General features: G+C 37.7%; 4 protein-coding genes across 9 annotated transcripts in view; 2 read left to right on the top strand and 2 right to left on the bottom strand.

The window, feature by feature from the left end:
- Positions 1 to 335: 335 nt before the first annotated feature.
- Positions 336 to 2,219, top strand: LOC148409307 (histone H3.3A). Its single transcript, XM_088439162.1, has 4 exons — positions 336 to 483; positions 1,163 to 1,300; positions 1,377 to 1,530; positions 1,612 to 2,219. Exons 2-4 carry the CDS (start codon positions 1,173 to 1,175, stop codon positions 1,738 to 1,740), a joined length of 411 nt encoding a protein of 136 aa, XP_088295288.1. The 5' UTR covers positions 336 to 483; positions 1,163 to 1,172; the 3' UTR covers positions 1,741 to 2,219.
- Positions 2,220 to 2,250: 31 nt separating this feature from the next.
- On the bottom strand, positions 2,251 to 9,597 carry LOC148409306 (uncharacterized). Its single transcript, XM_088439161.1, has 16 exons — positions 9,081 to 9,597; positions 8,890 to 9,000; positions 7,945 to 8,020; positions 7,698 to 7,854; positions 7,282 to 7,327; positions 7,120 to 7,178; positions 6,986 to 7,021; positions 6,858 to 6,910; positions 6,643 to 6,775; positions 5,178 to 5,395; positions 5,055 to 5,100; positions 4,897 to 4,962; positions 4,746 to 4,805; positions 4,581 to 4,666; positions 2,626 to 2,729; positions 2,251 to 2,312 (listed from the first exon to the last, which is right to left on the bottom strand). The coding sequence occupies exons 1-16, from the start codon at positions 9,115 to 9,117 to the stop codon at positions 2,278 to 2,280; spliced, it is 1,323 nt and encodes a 440-aa protein (XP_088295287.1). The 5' UTR covers positions 9,118 to 9,597; the 3' UTR covers positions 2,251 to 2,277.
- A 110-nt stretch (positions 9,598 to 9,707) lies between these two features.
- LOC148409305 (butyrophilin subfamily 1 member A1) lies at positions 9,708 to 18,016 on the top strand. The gene is made up of 10 exons (XM_088438881.1): positions 9,708 to 9,880; positions 11,425 to 11,517; positions 11,602 to 11,700; positions 11,802 to 11,909; positions 13,187 to 13,339; positions 13,492 to 13,632; positions 14,059 to 14,110; positions 14,295 to 14,321; positions 15,562 to 15,588; positions 15,668 to 18,016. The coding sequence occupies exons 2-10, from the start codon at positions 11,455 to 11,457 to the stop codon at positions 16,225 to 16,227; spliced, it is 1,230 nt and encodes a 409-aa protein (XP_088295007.1). The 5' UTR covers positions 9,708 to 9,880; positions 11,425 to 11,454; the 3' UTR covers positions 16,228 to 18,016.
- Positions 17,966 to 19,200, bottom strand: part of itgb4 (integrin, beta 4) — a 38,703-nt gene continuing 37,468 nt past the window's right edge. For all 6 annotated transcript variants that reach the window (XM_088438877.1, XM_088438874.1, XM_088438879.1 and 3 more), the window contains one exon: positions 17,966 to 19,134. In XM_088438877.1, coding sequence (XP_088295003.1) covers positions 19,004 to 19,134 — 131 coding nt within the window. In that variant the 3' untranslated portion in view covers positions 17,966 to 19,003. The remainder of the gene's footprint in view (positions 19,135 to 19,200) is intronic.

Genomic DNA, 19,200 nt, shown 5'->3' with positions numbered 1-19,200 from the left:
TGTTGTAATTTTGATTTCATTCACAAATCTTACTGACAAACAAAACGATATTTCAGATGGAATAACGTAATAACAGTGATAAGGAATTAACATCAAATGAGACAGGTATATGCCTCAGTTGAAGGAATTACAGCTGCCTTATCTTGGATAACAAAGAATCAGGTCGATTGGTTATATGAAGTTAATACGGAACTCTGGTATTATAATCAAATACAATTTTGACCAAATAAGGAACACATGAATAGAAAACCTGAAACGGTTGTAGCGCATTGTATCATTGTTTGGCACATCGCAATGGGTGTTATCATATGGCCTTAATCCACAATGTACCAATGAACGTGAAGTGGCTTTGCAATATGACGTCACGCCACACTATTAATACTTGGCCTCAAGCTTCCAACCAGCATTGATCATTTACTGAGGTGACCACAACCCGCCTACGACACAAGTCACTCGTTTCACAACAACAGAAGCGTCACAAAGGTGAATAATATATGTATTTTTTAATGTGTTAATCCTTCGAAAATGGTTTCACTGCTTTCATCGTGATGTAGCAACTATTTGTGTCACTGTGTTGTTAGATTGACGTTCAGGCCGTTTTGCTGGTCCTTACAAGGACAATAGACTCGTTTATTCTGTATTTTATACGAAAATAGATAGTGATCGTCCATCCTATGTTTGGTAAGATCGACGAAGCAACACACAGATGCGTTATGTTATTTAAACATGGTCTGTTTGCCGTTAATCATTGGTTACCTAAAGCTCTTTGAAATAAGTCGCAATGTCGAGTGGGGGTGAAATGGGAGCGAAAATGGCGAAGACGACAATCCGAGGCTAATGGCGGCCTGTTTGGCGCCAGACAATCGCCGGCTCTTGTCGAAAAACATGGCTGTGTCCGCCATTGCGTACCGTGATGAATTGTGTCGAATAAACTCACTCGACTTCAAATATAATTGCTGATGCGGGAAGTTTTATTTTAGTTGCGATCAGTTGCCGACGTTAAATCAGACTCCCTAGTTTTTAGGCGGGAGGGGGATGGGCGTCTTGTTATGGGCTAGGCTAGCATGTTGGCACGGCTAGTTAACTGCTTCACACCCTACACGTCGAGCGGTTTTTTGAATATTCGAACCACTCTTAATTCAGGTGCGATATTTTCTTGCAGATCGTAAAAGATGGCCCGTACCAAGCAAACTGCCCGTAAATCCACTGGAGGAAAGGCGCCAAGAAAGCAACTCGCGACCAAGGCAGCCAGGAAGAGTGCGCCCTCTACAGGAGGAGTGAAGAAGCCTCATCGCTACAGGTGAGCTCCAACGACTGTGACGTTAGAGCATGACGTAAACTATGACGCGATATTCAGAATTGACTTGTTTCCTCAGGCCGGGAACAGTGGCCCTGAGAGAGATCCGTCGTTATCAGAAGTCCACTGAGTTGCTCATCCGCAAGCTGCCCTTCCAGCGCCTGGTGAGAGAGATTGCCCAGGACTTCAAGACTGACCTCCGATTCCAAAGTGCTGCCATTGGCGCTCTTCAGGTAAATATAAACCCATACATGTCGGCCACTGTGGATTTTATGCAGTTTATCGGCAGCTTTTCTGCTGTTGATTCCTTATAGGAGGCCAGCGAGGCTTACCTGGTGGGTTTGTTTGAGGACACCAACCTGTGCGCCATCCACGCCAAGCGTGTCACCATCATGCCCAAAGACATCCAGCTGGCCCGCAGGATAAGGGGAGAAAGGGCCTAAACCTCTTGGCTGGTGTCAAGACAAATAATCCTATTTATCATACCTAACAATTTTTGTGGACTTTTTTTCTTTTTTTTAATTATTTCTTGGGTATTGAGTTTATGACTTTTGTATCGTATTTTAGCCATCAACCATTCCACAAGCTAATAGGTAGTTGTAGAAAGATTTGCCTGTTATGTATGTGGATTGTTGCTGCATGAAAAGTCCATCACAGCCCCTCCCTCAAGTTTTTGTGGATAATTACCTCCATCCATGGTAGTCGCAGCAATGTTGGCACCTATTGACCATTTCTGGCACAAAATGCAGCTTGCCCAACGGATCGATCTTCACTACTGTTACACAACTCTTGGTGCGAGGAGCAGGCCCTATTTTTCTGGACTGCTTTTTACATATTTTCCAACAATGAACAAAACCCTGGCAGCTACATTTTATTAATTGAGACTTGTCACGTCTTTCTATTAAAGTTCTTTATGAGTAGACTGGTGTGTGTGGTTTATTGATGATGCAGGCTTGTGTTTTGGACTTTATTTACACATTTCATACAAACCACTCGGTGTGCTTGAAACCAGCAGCTGCAAAGAAAGGTTAACACTGTGACCTACTATGTAAAAGTAAGGGGTAGTAAACTTGAGCCATTTGGAGCAGGAAGATGCCAGCTTAGTATTTCTTTGAAGAAAAAAAAAAGTAGTAAAAATGTTATCAAAAGTAATGACCAGGACTCCATTTCTGGGTTTGGTCATACTACTGGTTACATAATCACTGTGCATCATTTATAGTTAGCCGCAAATAGCATGTGATTTAAAATGTTGCACACAATTCTATAAACTACTGCTGAAAATGGCTAAGCCACATTTATTATCCCCTTTTAAGCTTCTATTATCTTACCTATACGACAAACGATATCCTCACACTCTTTACTACTAGCAGCCTTGAGCACCACACAGTTGAAACTTGTTGGGATGCTGGATGGGGTTTCTGGTGGTCGGTTTCTGAAAATGACATCAAATTTACAAATACAGTAAACCAATTACTTGTTAAAATGTTATTTGATACGACATTAGGTAGCACAACCAATTATGAATCAGTCGTATGGGTTGAGCATAAATATGAGATTTTTCCAGTGATTTTGACTATTATTGTTGAGATCAAGTACAAAGAGAAGGTTAAGTTTAATCTTATCAATGGCATCAGGCCAAAACTTCATGTTATATCTAGATGAATTTTTTTTTATCAAAAAATGTATACTATTTGTCAGTCCACACGTGTGGGTCTTATTTTTTTTAGAATTATTGATCAATTCAGATTGTAGAAAATGCTAATTTTCACAACGACATGCTAAATGGTGTCAAACCACAGATTTTCGTCAATTAAACGGGCTGGATGGGTAAAATGGTGTATTACTTGTAAACAATGTGTCACTTACATGAAGATTTTTGCGATGTATAATTCCCGGCACACAGGAGCGGTCAATTGTATAGTATAAAGAAGTAAAGTAACTTCCATTTTGGTCCTCTAAATATCCCAAAATAAAATTTTCCTTAAATTGCGTGAAATGAATGAATATGTACAATGGCCTTTTTTTCCATTTGTTCATAAAATACATGTTCAGAATACATGCAAAAATGAATTGAAAAATAATTTATGCATAAATTAAAAACAAGTGAGTATGAGCAGTCGTTTGTTTCCGTGTGCCCTGCAATGGGCTGGCAACCAGTTTAGCTCGTCCCGCCTACTGCCCCTAAAAGGGTTGGGATAGGCACCAGCAAGCCTGTGATCCTTGTGAGGACTAAGTGGCTGTAGAAAATGGATGGATGGATAAAGACAATGAAATACAAATATCCAGTGGAAGGAAAATGCCCCAATCAAAACAGGTACAACGTCTTTTCAAGGAGTACAGTAAAGTGCAGAGAAAACTGAACAATAAATTGGTGCTGTAGTGTCTAATTTTAGACACTGGGTGGCACCCATCTAATGATATACAGTATACATAACAGAAGAAGTTTTGTAAAGTACAATATTATAGTCTTAGTTTCCTTATTAAAAACAAATAAAAATATGTTTTTTTAGGGGGCGGAATGTGTTAATGACATTTTTGTTAAATACCCTACTTTTGGCCTGGAGAAGTTGAAAACTCACAAAGAAGTCATGTTGTCACATCAAATAATGTAGTGCTTTACGCTATTTGCTGAGCTCTAAATAAAGTAAATTTAAAAATAAATACAAATTCGATTGTCTATAATCCAACATAGGCCAAAGCTGAATATTTGGTGATGGCCCAGATGGCAACACTAGCCCATTGTGAATCTCTTTGGAGAAATCGAAGAATTTTACCTGAAATGAGCAGTAGTGATGAAGCTAGATGCTAATGCTAATCTGAACTTTATTGCTTCCATCCATCCATTTTTTTATCGTTTCACAAAGTCATCTTTCTGACCGGATTATACCTCATGGCGGGCTAGCTTTGGCCCATGGGCCATACTTGACACCCCTGTGATAATGGTTTTAAGAACTTTGCCATTTTTGGGGTCTCCTGAAAAGCAATGATTTTGAAGACTAGAGGATTCCGTCAAATGAAAATTAAATGAAGACCATTACGCTTGCGTTAGATATCATTAAATAGTGCAAGTGTATACAGGGATTTCTAAGCATGGTCCTGTAATGAGCATTCTTTTATTTTCCTGCAAATGAATGTCTTGGTTCATCTGTTTAGTGAAGGTCAGAACAATGATTATGCTTAACCATAAGATGGAAGAAATTATCATGCATTTAGCTGTTGTGAGAGAACTGAGACCTATCACACTAACATTCAAACATATAATGTATATTCCATGTCTACTTACACTATACAGAAGCCAAATATGGTGTGATCTGGTTGAGCGTATCTCCCAACGCATGATACTTCTGGATAGTGATGTTCACACAGTGTCTATGGAATTTCAACATGATTAGATTTCAGATTTGAAAAAGTTCTCATTCCTCGCAGTAAATACAGCGTGTACACCCACCAGTTTACTGCTGCTCTCTGTACACGTTAAATGTGTTTCCTGCATATCTAAAAGCACTTCCTGTAGAACAGAGGACAATGTTTGTGTTTTCATTAAAATTGAAAGGAAGAGTGGCTTTTCAGAGCCCCAAGCAGGGGAGCGGCATACAAACCTTGCTTGGCAGGTTTTCTTGCAACACGTGTGAAATAGCATACTGCAACACCTCCTTGGATCCAAACTAAAAATATTTACACATTACATACAAACAAAAGTGTTACACACCCCTCAAATCATGTCCACAAAATTAAGAAAAACAAAACAATGATTTACCATTCCTATGTTTTTCTCCCCCAACAGTTGGACAATGTAGACAATCCTGCGAAGGGGAAATAGGAATGTTTGGCAGTTTATTTAATGTTCGGCTTTCAGTATTTCGTTTGGGCACTGACTTGCCTTCCCTCTTTGAGGCACTGAGTTGGAGGAGAGGTTCTCTGGTCATTGGCGGTGAGATGCTGGCAGGGAGCGGGCCCAGGTTGCAGCCACGGGTTCTCTATCCTCAGAGCTCGCAGCAGTTTGACGAGAGGACGATACACGGTTCCGTCCCGAGCCCGCCAGCGCACAATGCGGATGGACAGGAAGCAGCCTTTCAGCCGTGATAGAACCACACCTGCCTACCGCACATAAGGAACGAGTTCTGGGACTTTGTAATTGAGGCTAATTAAGTTATTAACCTTACAATGTTTGTCTTTTAGACGTGCTGTTTTCAACCATTTTTCCAATGATTGGGGATTGTGTAATTTTTTTTTCCAGCCAAATACCCCCAACTACAAAGGATTTTTGGATGAAAAACAAGTGACAAGTGTACTGTAGTTTCAAGGTTTAATGACAAATCATGTCATTAAACCTTGAAACTACAGTACATTTCTAGCATATTCTTTAGGTGTATTACATTCTGCAAGTCCAAAATAAAAGTGCATCACTCCTAACAATGTGCATCAGTATAAAATTTGTACTATTCCTGTTATAGCATTCTATTAGATTGGTTTACAACATTAGAGCAGTGGTTGTTAAATAATTTGGCTTATTTATAATATATATATATATATATATATATATATATATATATATATATATATATATATATATATATATATATATATATATATATATATATATATATATATATATATGTTAATTTAAATTTATTTTCTATTAAATTGTGAATGTATTCATGACTCTTCAATAAAAAAAAATCAACCAGTTTAATACATTTTTAAAAATGTAATCATTTTGAAATTCATAAAATTAACTCACGTAATTCACATCATCATCAAAAAATTTTGACCACTCCGCCCACAGAATCTACGTTATCTACTTAGCTATGGATGCGTTTGTAAGACTGTTCACTTCATCTAGTAAGGAAAAGACAACATAAGAGCTGTTTGAACAAAAAAATACAAAGAAAACTACATCGAATTTGGATTTATTGAAAACAACAATAGATGTGTTTTCCTAAAAGGGATCCCTGACTCCAAAAAGTTTGAGAACATCTGAATTAGATAACCTCTGGTCTAAACAAGTTGTTTCATATTCCAATTAATTTCTTCATAAATTGAAAAGAAAAATGTACTGTTCCTGTGACACCTTTAAAAAGCATTCAGTCGGATTTGTTCTCAGTTTGAGAACATCTGAATTAGATAACCTCTGTTCTAAACAAGTTGTTTCATGTTCCAATTAATTTCTTCATAAATTGAAAAGAAAAATGTACTGTTCCTGTGACACTATTAAAAAGCATCAAATTAGATTTGTGGATATCTTTGAAATCTCACATAAACCCTGAAGTGTCTTCAAGTACCCGCATTTGAGAACCCTAGACCTTCCGGGGCCGTGTGTGTTTAATGCATAAGGAATTAAATACCTGTCCGTTCTTGGAATTCCTCAGACAAGTACCATTGATCTCGTCAATAACGTCGCCACGGCTGATAAACTTGTCAACATGCGCCTGGCTGCCAGCTATCATGTCCAGAAGGAAGACTCGCCCATTGAGGTAACTAACAAACACATCGTGAGGTAATCAAATGATGTTTCTAACAGGAACAGACCGTCATCAAAGACACTGAAATAAAGACACACCTCAAGATCATTCCCACCTGTCGACACGGCACCACTTCATATATCTCACACACCTGGCAGAAAACATACATTATCAGACTGTTTTTGTGATTAAGTTTTAATAAATAATACAGTGGTAGTATTATTACCGGTAAAAGCCAACTTTCATCCAAAAAACTGCAATTCTGTACAGAGACAAGTTTATGTGAGGAAGCTTATTCACAGATCCATTCAAGAATTGTACCATATAATTGAACTGACCAAAGAATAAAACAGCTCTCACCGCAATGTCCAGTTCAAATTCCATTTGCGAAAGAACCAACAGCAGGGACATGAAAGGTTCTGCAAGAGGCAGACATGTGACATGTTGACACTAGTATGAGTTGATCCATTTTATGGCTAAGATTTAGCTACTGACCTTACAAAAAAAAGAACAAACTTTTACCTGAAAATTCTTCGTTTCTGAGGATTGAGAATGCTGGGCTGTACCACTAAAGAGAGAGAAAACTGTATGTTAATTATACAGTTATTTCACCAACAATGTGTTGAGATTGTGTAGACGTAATCAGTGATCGCATTGTATACTCATCACAATTTAAATCCTAAATTTGAAATGACTGAGACTTTTCAAAAAAAGTTCATGAGCATTCAAGTCAGGATTAAAAAATACAAGGCTGATGATCAAGATGAACTAGTATTTGTTTATTAGCAATAAAATATTTATGTGGTCTTTGTGGCTGCCGACATGGTTGTGTTGTCTCAATTTCCTGAGTAGAAACTTTCATTATTGACCGACAGCAAAAACAAAAGACCTTTGAACTTGATTTCTAGAAAACTAATCAAACTGAGAATGTTTCTGACCTCTAACAATTTTGGAGTGTGCAGTAGATGAGCGATGAACTGTGGCAAGGCCTTTCGGCTGAGAGCCAATCTGAGGAGGTAACGGCCTCGTCCCTGAGCCGAAATCAGCTTTCTGCAAGTTTTACTCTGTTCCACAGCCCATGTCACATTCCACAAACTATAAAGACAATAGGAATTAGTGAAAAATTCATGTCTTTTAAAAAGTCTCTTTAAGATCCACCTATTCTACCATTCATGATCTTTATACCTGCCGCATGTGTCTTTGTGGAGAAGCTGCTCAAAACATTGCCAGTAGTCTCTATGACCCAGACCAAGCACTGGCTCTGGAAGTAAAACACAGCATAAGTAAAATACTATCATTCAATTAATAAAATGCGTTTTAATTATTCCTGAAAAACATATTTATACAACAAATACACACACACATATACTGTATATATATATATATATATATATATATATATATATATATATATATATATAGATAGATAGATAGATAGATAGATAGATAGATAGATAGATAGATAGATAGATAGATAGATAGATAGATAGATAGATAGATAGATAGATAGATAGATAGATAGAGATATATATAAAACTTGAACTCCACTTTTTATTATCACAGATATTTTTCCTGCAAATCTGTGGTTAATCAATTCTACACAACATCTCAGCAAACAGAATCTCGTTCACTGCAAAGACGTTCTGTGCTGCCATTGTTTCACATGTGTCGTATCACCCCCCCCCCATAATTTTAAACATTTTTGAGGTTTACTGTGTAAACTATTCTTTTTTGGTTATTTGTTTATCAACATTTGGAGGAAGATTTTAGGGCTTAAATGTCATTCCTTTTTTCATAACGCTTTACAATGGTCGTATTGTACTGTATATGCAAAAATTGGCTACTTGAGCGGCATTCCCAAATCCTTCTTGAATAGCGGTGTTTGACTATGAAAAGTTATTTAAATGTATAAGTTAGTCCATTACAAAGACCTGAAGTAAACGTCTTAGCGAGTGTCAATCAAAACCAATGAATCCTTTTAAAGGAAAATTTTCCGTAAGTGTTATTATGACTCCGTGCGATGAGGTAATACCCCGATCGATGAGGTGATAAAATAATGACCTGATCAATGTGTGCACCAGCTAACCCATCAAGACCACAAAGGAAAAAGAGAAGTGAGGTGCCACTAACGTTGGAGTCCTTTCCTGAGGACCAGCTCAAGAAGCTGGCAGCAAGAGGTGAGGTGAGGGTTGCTGTCCGTCACCGCTTGCCCATCTTCAGACTGGAGGTTCAGTAAGCACACTGGAATGGAGGAAAAAAAACACCCATGATAAATAAAAAAACCATGTATGCCAATCCCCTGTCGTGGAAGTCGTCGTTACCTTTGAGGGCGCTGAGAAGTGGATCTTTGGGTGCCATATTGACGGATCAGCTTGGATCAAAGCCTCACTTCCGCGTAGTGCGTTCAACGAACCTACCTCATACCTTTAGGGCTCCGGCGCGTTTTAGATTTGTATTCATCAGTTTGCTACCAAAATTGTAAAGGACTTCAGAATTCTCGCCACCTGAATTCGAAACATTTCGTCCGCTGTGGCGGCATCTCGCCTATAGCCAACGTGACATCTGTAGTGAGTGTGGTGCGTTCAGTGACGCTTTTCAATTGTATGCGTTTTATAACAATTCGTCGTCTTAAAAAAAAAAAAAAAATCAAAAGAGGCTAAAATTATCATGCGGTGCTTATCGAGAGTCGTCAATATATTTATGTACATAAACGATGTAATGTAAATTACGAAATTAACCAACCGAAATCACGCCACGTTGAGTCTAATCTAACCATGAAATGTGACACCAAACGCACCTCTTGTATTGTTAATCTATTTTCCCACGCCAAAAAAGAAAAGAATTACAAAAAAAAAAGGGGGGGGGGCGGAGAATCCTCAACCTAAACAAGACAGAGGGCGGGCTTTTAAAGCTAGTTTGCCCTCTAGCGGTCATAATATAAATCTGCAGTTCAGTGACAATCGAGGCGGGTGAAGTGAAAGTGCTCAGTCGTTCTTGTCGCATTCTTAGTGCTCACCGGGTCGCGGAAGGATGCAGCGCTAAATTAGTCGAACGCGAAGTTTGGAGAACACACTACCGTGGACACTTTGCAAAGTTGTTACTAACGGACAGTCTCTCAAAGGTCAGTACCTTAAAAATGAAAATATTATGTAACAATTCGTGTTAATGCGAATTGTCGATATACTGTATGCTCTGCACGTGTTCGCACACGATTTGTTGTTGTTTACCTCGCCCTGGTCTCAGTTTGAACATTTCCGTTTTTAGACACCGCAAAGTTGTGTAGGGTGCACAGGAAATTATTTTGTAATAAGAGAAAATGTGCATGTTTTTGCTGGGATCATCGACTTGCAGTGGTGATTCTATAGAAAGTAACTATGTACCTGAGTTTGTCCAGCAACAGCACAAGTGGTAATCCTGGATTTCCTCTAATCTTTAAGGTCCTTGCCTATTCACTGCTCCTCTCGCTTGCTCAGTACAATATTGTTGCCGTTTTCTTGGGGCCTGAAAATTATGATGGAAAATTTGAATCATTTCCATTGCGTCCTCAACGTCCACAGAGAGTTGCATTTGTTCTTCATGTATTCGAATCCAATCCAACTTCATTTGTTAAGCACTTTAAAACAATCACAGCTGACCAAAGTGCTGTTCAGAAAAATAAAAACATCGTAAAAACATATACAACAGCTCAAAGACAAACGCTAAATCTGATAAGAAAAATGAGTAAGGATAAAAAATAGAATAAAATGAATGATAAAAAGAATAAAATAGCGAATAAAAATGATAGGGATAAAAGAATAAAATAAAAGTAAAAATCCACTGTCTTACTATGTGTTAAACGCCAAGGAGAAGAGGTGGGTTTTGACAAGAGACACATGTATTCATATTGATTATAAAGTTACATTAATCATAACCGTTTTGTAAACATCCATCCATTTTTTTGTTGCTTCACAAAATCTATTGCGTGTTTTCTTTTCACGCAAGTGTCCCTTAATCAGCAAAGCAATCTAGGATAAAAAAAAAACAAACAAAAAAAACAAACAAAAACAAAAAAGTGTGCTGTGCCAATCGTGTCTGATCATATTTGGAACTACTTTGTAAGCTTCCCAAGGCATCTTCGATTCACCAACTCCAGAAGATGTATCATGTAACATCTAAGCTTTTTCTTCTTCTCATCTGCTATCAAATTGTGTCAGTAATGCCAACGTACATCCCTATAGAACTAAAAAAAACAAACAAAAAAAACATGTTTTGCAAATGAGTCTTTGTAATACAATTCAATAAGTGGATTCATGTTCCAAATAATTTGCTGTTCATTTGAAAAGAATCATTTATTGTTCTTGTCACAGCTTTAAAACCCATGAAATTAGACTTGTGGATACCTGCACAAACCTTTTTAAAATGTCCTATCCATCCATCCATCCATCCATCCATCCATCCATCCATCCATCCATCCGTCCATCCATCCACGCACCTAGCTACCTACCTACCTGATAATGTGCTCGCCATGGATGAAGGGATGTGCTAAAAGTCCTGCAGTACTGCACTCACACTCTATTTCCTCTTATAAATTACATTTCATTGATTTGTGAGGGCGATATGAGCCAAGTCAGCCTCCTCGCAGGGTGAATGCCAGTCCCCTTCAAGCTTTTTATTATCACTCCACAGGACTTGGGCCTCCGATCTAAAGCTGCCATTATGATGAAAGAATGCCTGCAATTCCTCATCGAACCGGCCAAAAAGCTCAAGAGCCGACTCAAGGTACGCCATTGAATTTGTGCTGAATCGGAACAACCGTCCCTCCCCCCCAAAAAAGTGCTTTAATCTGCTTTTTCTTGGCTCCAGGATTCCCGCAAGCGAGTGAGGCTGGAAAAGAAAGAGCAGCTAGTGGAAAGTCAATTATTTATCATGGAGCTGGCTCGAGAGCTCAGCAAAATTTGTCAGGTAACTTCCTTCCACCTTACCCATGTGTCCAATTTTTTGCACTTACGGGTATTGATAAATTGCTTTCCTAATCACGATTCTGCCTTGCGCTGCTCAATTAGAGGGCCAATGTTCTCCAACATATATGGGCTTGTGAGGACATCTGGCCAGCCAACTTGTGTCGGGACTTTATTGTGGACTGGGCTGCTGTGCTGGAGGGGAAAGTGCAGGTACAACTAATACTTACTGTAACTAAAACCAAGCTGTTGGAAAGCAAATATTGCTTATTTTAGTAATATTTTCAATATTGATTATATTGTCAATGAATCGATGGACTGCAATTTTAAAAGTAGTGTTTAAATTTTTATGCCTTTACTGAATGTTTGTTTTATTTTTATTTGACAGTTCCAAAGAAATAAACAGATGTCAGGTACAGTAAATGCCTGATTTAGATTCAAAATAATGAAAATCAATGCTTTCAAAGGCTAACATAATTTGACTGGGCTCCACCTAACTATTATTTTAATCCATTAATCTGTTGATTTCCCAAAAATGTTTTCAAAAACAGAACATGTTTTTAATTCACAGTGCAGAAAATGTCAAATTTTTATGATTAATTTACTCTTTGGTATATGTATAAAAATTGGTTAAAATCGTGATCATTGCCTTCCAAAGTGAAAGCAAACATTTATTTGTAAATGTAATACTTTGATACCATAAAATAAACAAACAGTTTCCACAAGATCCAATGACATTTGAGAATATTGATTGCTGACAGGATGACATTTTTAGAATTAGGACAATTATATGTTTCCAAACAATTAATACGTTATCAAAAGATTGATCAATTAATTTAATTATTGGTTAGTTGTCAATCGATTAACAGAAAATGAGACTGACCATTTGATTTGGATTATTTTATCTTTAAATAGTTCATTGATTATCAAGAAAAATGATCGATTCTTTTAATCATCAATTGTGTGACAATTAATCAAATAATTGTTACACCTCTCAATGAATTTAAAGTGTATATGAATCAAATGGCAAAGTGGAAAAAGTACACTTTGGATCATGGAAAATTATGTTGAATGTTAGGATTAGGGAGACTCAAACATTTTCATTTTTGATGGGTGAAATAGTTTTAGTGGGGGGAAACGCAGAATTTGGAACCAAATTTAATTAATTGATTTGTTTAACCCTGGTGTGGCATTTTGTCAAATCCTTTGATATTTTCATCAAATGCAATTTACATCAAAGCGCAAGCATTGAAAGAACACGGTCGGAAGCTGAAATTTCACCCAGATGATATCAACATGTTAAAGTTCAACATGATATGAGCACTTTGTTATCATACTACCAGAAGTTGGCTAAAGTACTGCCAGAATGATGTGCAAGAAAATGACCCAAAAATGGTCAAAACACTGCACAAGAGATAAAGCGTTTGTATTAACTTTACATCGGCAGGTGGTCTATTAAACTAAGCTAATAAACTTTATGCCTTATGTAGCCAAAAGTCATCCTGTCAGACTGCCACAGGCCGGAGAAGAGAGACTGGAGGGGTCACCTCCTTTGCATCCTGGAAACTGGAGGGGAGTGTGATATGGGGCCTCACAAGAGGGTCATCATGGAGTGGACACGAGAAATTAAAAGCAGGCCTCAGGTGCGAATGGTGTTTACTTGGCGATTAAATGTCTGATCCAGTCTGAGAAAGATGATTACGATAAACCCCGCCCTTGACAGTCATCCCCATCATACTGAGGACGTCGTCACAAAGCTTGTAGTGAACATTTATGTGGTAATCTCTTCTTGTAGCCCACCGTGTGGCCCGGTGAACCGGTGCTCATGATGCTGGACGATCTGGAGTTCCAGTGGAAGAGAGGCCGTCTGCCCAACCTCCTCCCCGCTTTGGAGCTTGTTATGTTGGCCGTGCTGAATGCAGACAGCGCTATCAAGGTTCCTGCCCTTTGTGCTGAAAAACTGAGACTTTAGTGCTGGCTGGGTGTATTAGCAGGCACTTGTTATAGGTGGTGGGTGCTGCAAATATTTCAGAATTGGATTGGATGTCTTTTTTTTTTGTAATATATAGTACTAAAGGCAAGAAACAATACAGTAATAATGTGTTTATATGGTAACTTCAGTTGATGTTTAAAATGATATAGTTCAACCAAACAGTTTGTGTCTCTCAGCCACTAAAGATAACTAAAACAATTATTTTTTGGAAAATGTAATGAAATGTGATGTTATAAAATATTTTCTTGTTGCTAATGGAAATCATATATAATAAGATACTCTTATTTTGGATACGTAACTTTCAGGTGTGTCCCATATTGGGTTCAAATGTCACCTTTTATTTTCTTGTTTTCTCTGTCCTGTGTTTAGGAGGATGTGACAAAAGAATGGCTGGTCAGAAAACAGAGAAAGCAGAACATGGGTGAGATGTTTTCCACTAAAGTATAAATACAAATATGATCTAACTTACAATTAGTGTGTGCATTAAGAGCTCGAGGAAGTGAGTCAGTCACTGTCCATCAGGATATCTCAATATCAAATTAGAAAGGAATGCATTGAAGCAGGTTGGATTTATGTTTTTCACTTTCATGTTTTCCATCTTTCAGATGCTGTCCACTACATTCCCCATGGTGGTAAGCAGAAGTTATAGATTATTGTGAAACTGACAAGTTTAACTCAATGTTACTTACATATTAAATTACCAATAACCACAATTGTAACCAAATTTTGTACATGAATATTAAAGACAGCGATTCGATGGTGCAGTGGTTAGCACGTCCACCTCTCAGTTCAGTGACATGAGTTCAAATCCACCTCGCTCCGGCCTTCCTGTGTGGAGTTTGCACGATCTCCCCGAGGCCTCGTGTGTTCTGTCCGGCTTCCTCCCATACTGCCAAAAAAATACATGCATGGGAGATGTATTGGACATACTAAATTGTACTTGGGTGTGATTGGGTGCATGAATGGTAACTAACTAACTAACTAACTAACTAACTAACTAACTAACTAACTAACTAACTAACTAACTAACTAACTAACTAACTAACTAACTAACTAACTAACTAACTTCATTATGTGAGTACAAAGTAATACTTCAGGTACACATTTAATAAGTGATTCAGTAGACCAACTGACTGACTGACTGACTGACTAACTAACTAACTAACTAACTTCATTATGTGAGTACAAAGTAACACATAAGGTACACATGTAATAAGTCATTCAGTAGACCAACTAACTAACTAACTAACTAACTAACTAACTAACTAACTAACTAACTAACTAACTAACTAACTAACTAACTAACTAATTAACTAACTAACTAACTAACTAACTAACTAACTAACTAACTTCATTATGTGGGTACAAAGTAACACCTAAGGTAAAAATTTAATAAGCGATTCATGTGACCAACCGGCTGACTTGAATGACTGACTGACTAACCAACTAACTAACTAACTTCATTATGTGAGTACAAAGTAACACTTGAGGTAAACATTTAATAAGTGATTCCGTAGACTGACTGACTAACTAACTAACTAACTAACTAACTAACTAACTAACTAACTAACTAACTAACTAACTAACTAACTAACTTTCCAAGGTAAAGTCATGGAGTTACTTTCTGATTAGGAATCAAGAGTACAAAACTATCCACAAACTAACCAAAGTAAAAAGGTACTAACAGCACAAAGGAAACTCAACACATTTACCTGTGGTTTAAAACAAATGGGTAAGTTTACAAATAAAATACTTAAGACTACTTCCTCACTTAATACTAAAAATATTTCAAGGAGTGGGCCAAAGTGTTAAGATCTGACACATGTAGAGGAAATAAAATGAAGATGATAACTTGGTCTTTGCCTTTTACAGTGTGGAACTGGATCTGTGAGGCCTCAGGTATGTAAGTCTTTTTGAGCAACAAGTGTCGTGTCAGAATTGAAGTTCTCTAATGAGTTGCGTTTCTCTGACACCATAGAAGACGTGCTGCTGGACCCAGAGTCAGCCAACCCTGACCTGCTGATCTCCACCGATGAAAAGAGCATGCGATGCGGCCTGGAGCGCCACGATGTCCCGTGTTGCAACGGCCGCTTTGACAGCTGGTGGTGCGCCGCGGGTCAGGAGGCCTTTGCTTCCGGACGCCACTACTGGGAGGTAGAGGTGGGCCAGCGGGACTGGCGGCTGGGTGTGGCCAAGGCATCCGCCGTGAGGCGAGGCTTCCGTTCGCTCAACACAGACACGGGCTACCTGACCCTACGCTTGGAGAGGGGCAAAGATCTCAAGGCCTTAACGGTGCCCGCCACCTTGCTTCCTCTGACGTTGGCGCCCAGGAAAGTTGGCATCTACCTGGATTACGAGCGGGGCCAGTTGTCCTTCTATGATGTGGACAAGCGCTCCCACGTGTACACTTTCAATGACAAGTTCACAGAGGAGCTCGTCCCCATATTCGGGACTGTGGAGGTACTTAAGGACATGGTGATAAGGCCAGCAGGGGTCAAACAACAGTGCCTCTGTCCTGGACCTTGCCTCTGGAACTAAATAACACCACACAACACTTTTGTAATGGTATGAGAAAGTTATGGTGTGTTATAACCTAACCCACCTCTTAAAATAACCACTATCCCTGTTATAGAACCTAGAAAAAAAAAACACAATAATGTTGGAAAGAGTCTTGCTGCGAATAAGATACCATGAGTCAATGACTCTTCACCATCTAAAACAAAGAATTAAATTTTTCTAGCAATGTGTCAATATTGTGGCAAAGCTCCAATTTTATTTAAAAAAAAAAAACAAAAAACATTTAATCAAATCATCATTCCTGGACACCAAGATCTCATGGAATCAAGACAAATAACTACATTTATCTAAACGAAAGTCCTCATTTAATTAATTTCCTTGGCTCTAAGATGCCTCTGGTAATAATATAGTAATACTTTCAATGACTTTAGCTGAGTATGCAACAGAAAATTGGTGAGTTTTTCCATAAACACAGTAACTCTTGTGGGTTAATTCACCTGCCTAAATAGTTTGATAATTGCTTATAGATGCCACAAAATGGTAGCAAACATTATTTTTGTCCAAATAAAACTCCGGAATTTAACATAGTTCCTTAGCACCAGGATGCCATATAATGTGCCAAAGTCATTCTTTCACTTTGCGAATAGCCGAGTTTTTCTAATAAATGACATTCAGGACAAGTTCTCCAAAAAATTAGCATCTAGGTAAATGTGCTTTGTAACTGGAAGCTACTGTGTCGTGTACAGCACATCATCTGGAGCAAGTCCAGAATCAATATTTATATCGTAATGTGATAAGTTCACAAAACATTTCAAAATGATGGTCTAGTAATGTGAAAACAAAGCCTCATGAACCAATTTTGATGGGTTTTTTTCTTTGCTCCTTTAGATAGCACCATCTAGTGGAGTAAAATAATACCACTCGTGTTTCACGAGGCTCCATTTTCTCATCACCACAAAAGGCATCATTCAGCAGAGATGCTGATTATAGAATTGTTGTAAAATTGTTGACGTTGCTGTAACAAGTTTTTTGCTGATCAACCAATCAGCAGATGGAAAAATAAAGTTGTCATTAATGGCTTGAATTTAAAACTCTTTCGGTTAAAGAAACAGTCCGATTGTTAATTTGTTACCTCTGAAGGTCCTTTGTTTATTACAATGACATGACAGCAGCCTGAAAACTGATTGAACGGGAACAAAAACATAACATAAAAATACACATAAATATGCTGGAGCCAAGAGAAAAAGTACAAAGAAAATAGTCAGCGGGGACTAAATTTAATGGAACAAATATTAGCATTTTGGTAATCTGATGGAAACACAAGGTAAATATAGAAACAGAAATGGCTAATTTCACTACTACTTTCTGAATACTTCATGAATTTTCTGTGAGATATTTACTTTCTACTACCTAATGCTGAAATACAGTATGTGTCACAGGAGGGTGAATTGTTTTTGTTTTTACAGTTAAAGTAGGGGTGTAGTCATTTTTAATGCGATATTTGTAAGTTCATTGTTTTTTGTTGTTGTTTTTTTTTTTTTGTAAATGGAGCTTGAAAACATGCTGACTAAAGGCAAAACACAAAAGTGTGCATTTTCCAAAGCGGCTTTGGAAGAAAATTTGCAAGCTGAAGCAGATTACTTGCATGTGCACAGAATTTCATGTCTTAAGTTGAATTCAGCTTTGCTTGCTTGGCTGTTTTTGCATTCATGTCAGTGTTGTTTTCCTGAATACAGCAATAAATAACGCAATCACAACATTATTTTTAGCTCTTTATTAAGTGCAATAAATCTGACACAGAATATTTATAGCCAAGCACAACTTTTTTTTTTCAAATTCATCCATTTCTCCACGGTAGGCCCAACATATCCGTTTGTTTTTATCAAAGCAAACATATAGAATGCAGTACAACGTGACTATATTTGTGCACTAAAGCAAATACAATCTTTGTCTTTACGCATTTCCTCCAAAAAACAGCTCTTAAGTATTAGAACAAATAAAAAATGCAACAGCAGTATAAAGCACTTAATATCATACATTGAGTATAAAACACCTTATAAAATGTGAAACCAAATAAAATTCATCATATCATTTGTAAGAACGAAGGGTGTAAATACAGCAGAAATAGCACAAACTTGCTTTGAAATCGATTTCTATTTGGCATGTTCATCTTTATTACTCAATGTAATATTGTGTTTTTCAATTCTTTGCACAATATTCCCATAATGTGCCACAACTTGCTCAGTCATTCAAAAATATAACCTCTCAAGGCATACAGTGACCCTCCAAGTCTTTTAAAACAACAACAACAACAACAACAAAATGAAGAATCTATAACAAACTTAGTTATTGTGGTTTTGGGTGTTTGGAAAAAATGTTGACATTGTCTTGGAATTTTATCAAGACCAAACAGATTAACCAGACTAGTCTCGCAAGGGTGAAGTGTCATTCTGGATTAACCTTGGTCAGATTACTTGCCTGGTTTAGACACTGCGTGTGAGTGCGTGTGTTTGTGTGTGTGTGTGTGTAGTTGTTTATCAGAGGATAAAATTAATTTTAAAAATCAAGCGGTCAAAATTTGTAACAGACGCAACAAAATGGCATCCTCGCCATTTTTTTTTCTTTTTTTAAACCACTACAGTGGACTAGATTTGAATTTTCTGGTATGGCAGCCTCACACATGCATATGCATACATACTGTACATCAAGCACATGTGAGCTCTCTGACTCTTTTTAAAAGAGAATTGCAAATGTTTGGATCATCAGAATGCAAATTGAGACAAAACGAAATGTTATTTTAGGAGTCATAAAACATTTTCTTTGTGACAGAGGTGCCTCCGATGACGCTCCTCTGAACCACTTCCTTGGTGATTTGGCGGGTCATCATGCCGCTGGTTTCTGTGTGCTGCGTGGTCATCATCATTCCATCTGGTAGGAAAAGGAATAAAGAATATTGAAGGCAAACGTTAATTAAACAAGACCTTGGAAAGGAAG

The sequence above is a fragment of the Hippichthys cyanospilos genome, chromosome 17 (assembly GCF_059441005.1).
Source record: "Hippichthys cyanospilos isolate Australia breed blue-spotted pipefish chromosome 17, RoL_Hcya_1.0, whole genome shotgun sequence".
In the NCBI taxonomy this organism is placed as follows: domain Eukaryota; kingdom Metazoa; phylum Chordata; class Actinopteri; order Syngnathiformes; family Syngnathidae; genus Hippichthys; species Hippichthys cyanospilos.
The sequence above is the reverse complement of the archived record's forward strand: the minus strand, read 5'-3'. Positions and strand labels throughout refer to the sequence as shown.

Bases quoted from the DNA above. Each gene is read 5' to 3' on its own strand.
- LOC148409307 (XM_088439162.1), top strand. From the start codon at position 1,173: ATGGCCCGTACCAAGCAAACTGCCCGTAAATCCACTGGAGGAAAGGCG. The intron at 1,301-1,376 runs GTGAGCTCCAAC...TTGTTTCCTCAG, and splicing joins AAGAAGCCTCATCGCTACAG to GCCGGGAACAGTGGCCCTGA. The intron at 1,531-1,611 runs GTAAATATAAAC...GATTCCTTATAG, and splicing joins CTGCCATTGGCGCTCTTCAG to GAGGCCAGCGAGGCTTACCT.
- LOC148409306 (XM_088439161.1), bottom strand. From the start codon at position 9,117: ATGGCACCCAAAGATCCACTTCTCAGCGCCCTCAAAG. The intron at 9,001-9,080 runs GTAACGACGACT...CCTCCATTCCAG, and splicing joins ACTTCTCAGCGCCCTCAAAG to TGTGCTTACTGAACCTCCAG. The intron at 7,328-7,697 runs GTCAGAAACATT...CTCTCTCTTTAG, and splicing joins ACACTCCAAAATTGTTAGAG to TGGTACAGCCCAGCATTCTC.
- LOC148409305 (XM_088438881.1), top strand. From the start codon at position 11,455: ATGATGAAAGAATGCCTGCAATTCCTCATCGAACCGGCCAAAAAGCTC. The intron at 11,701-11,801 runs GTAACTTCCTTC...CTGCTCAATTAG, and splicing joins AGCTCAGCAAAATTTGTCAG to AGGGCCAATGTTCTCCAACA. The intron at 14,111-14,294 runs GTGAGATGTTTT...TCCATCTTTCAG, and splicing joins ACAGAGAAAGCAGAACATGG to ATGCTGTCCACTACATTCCC.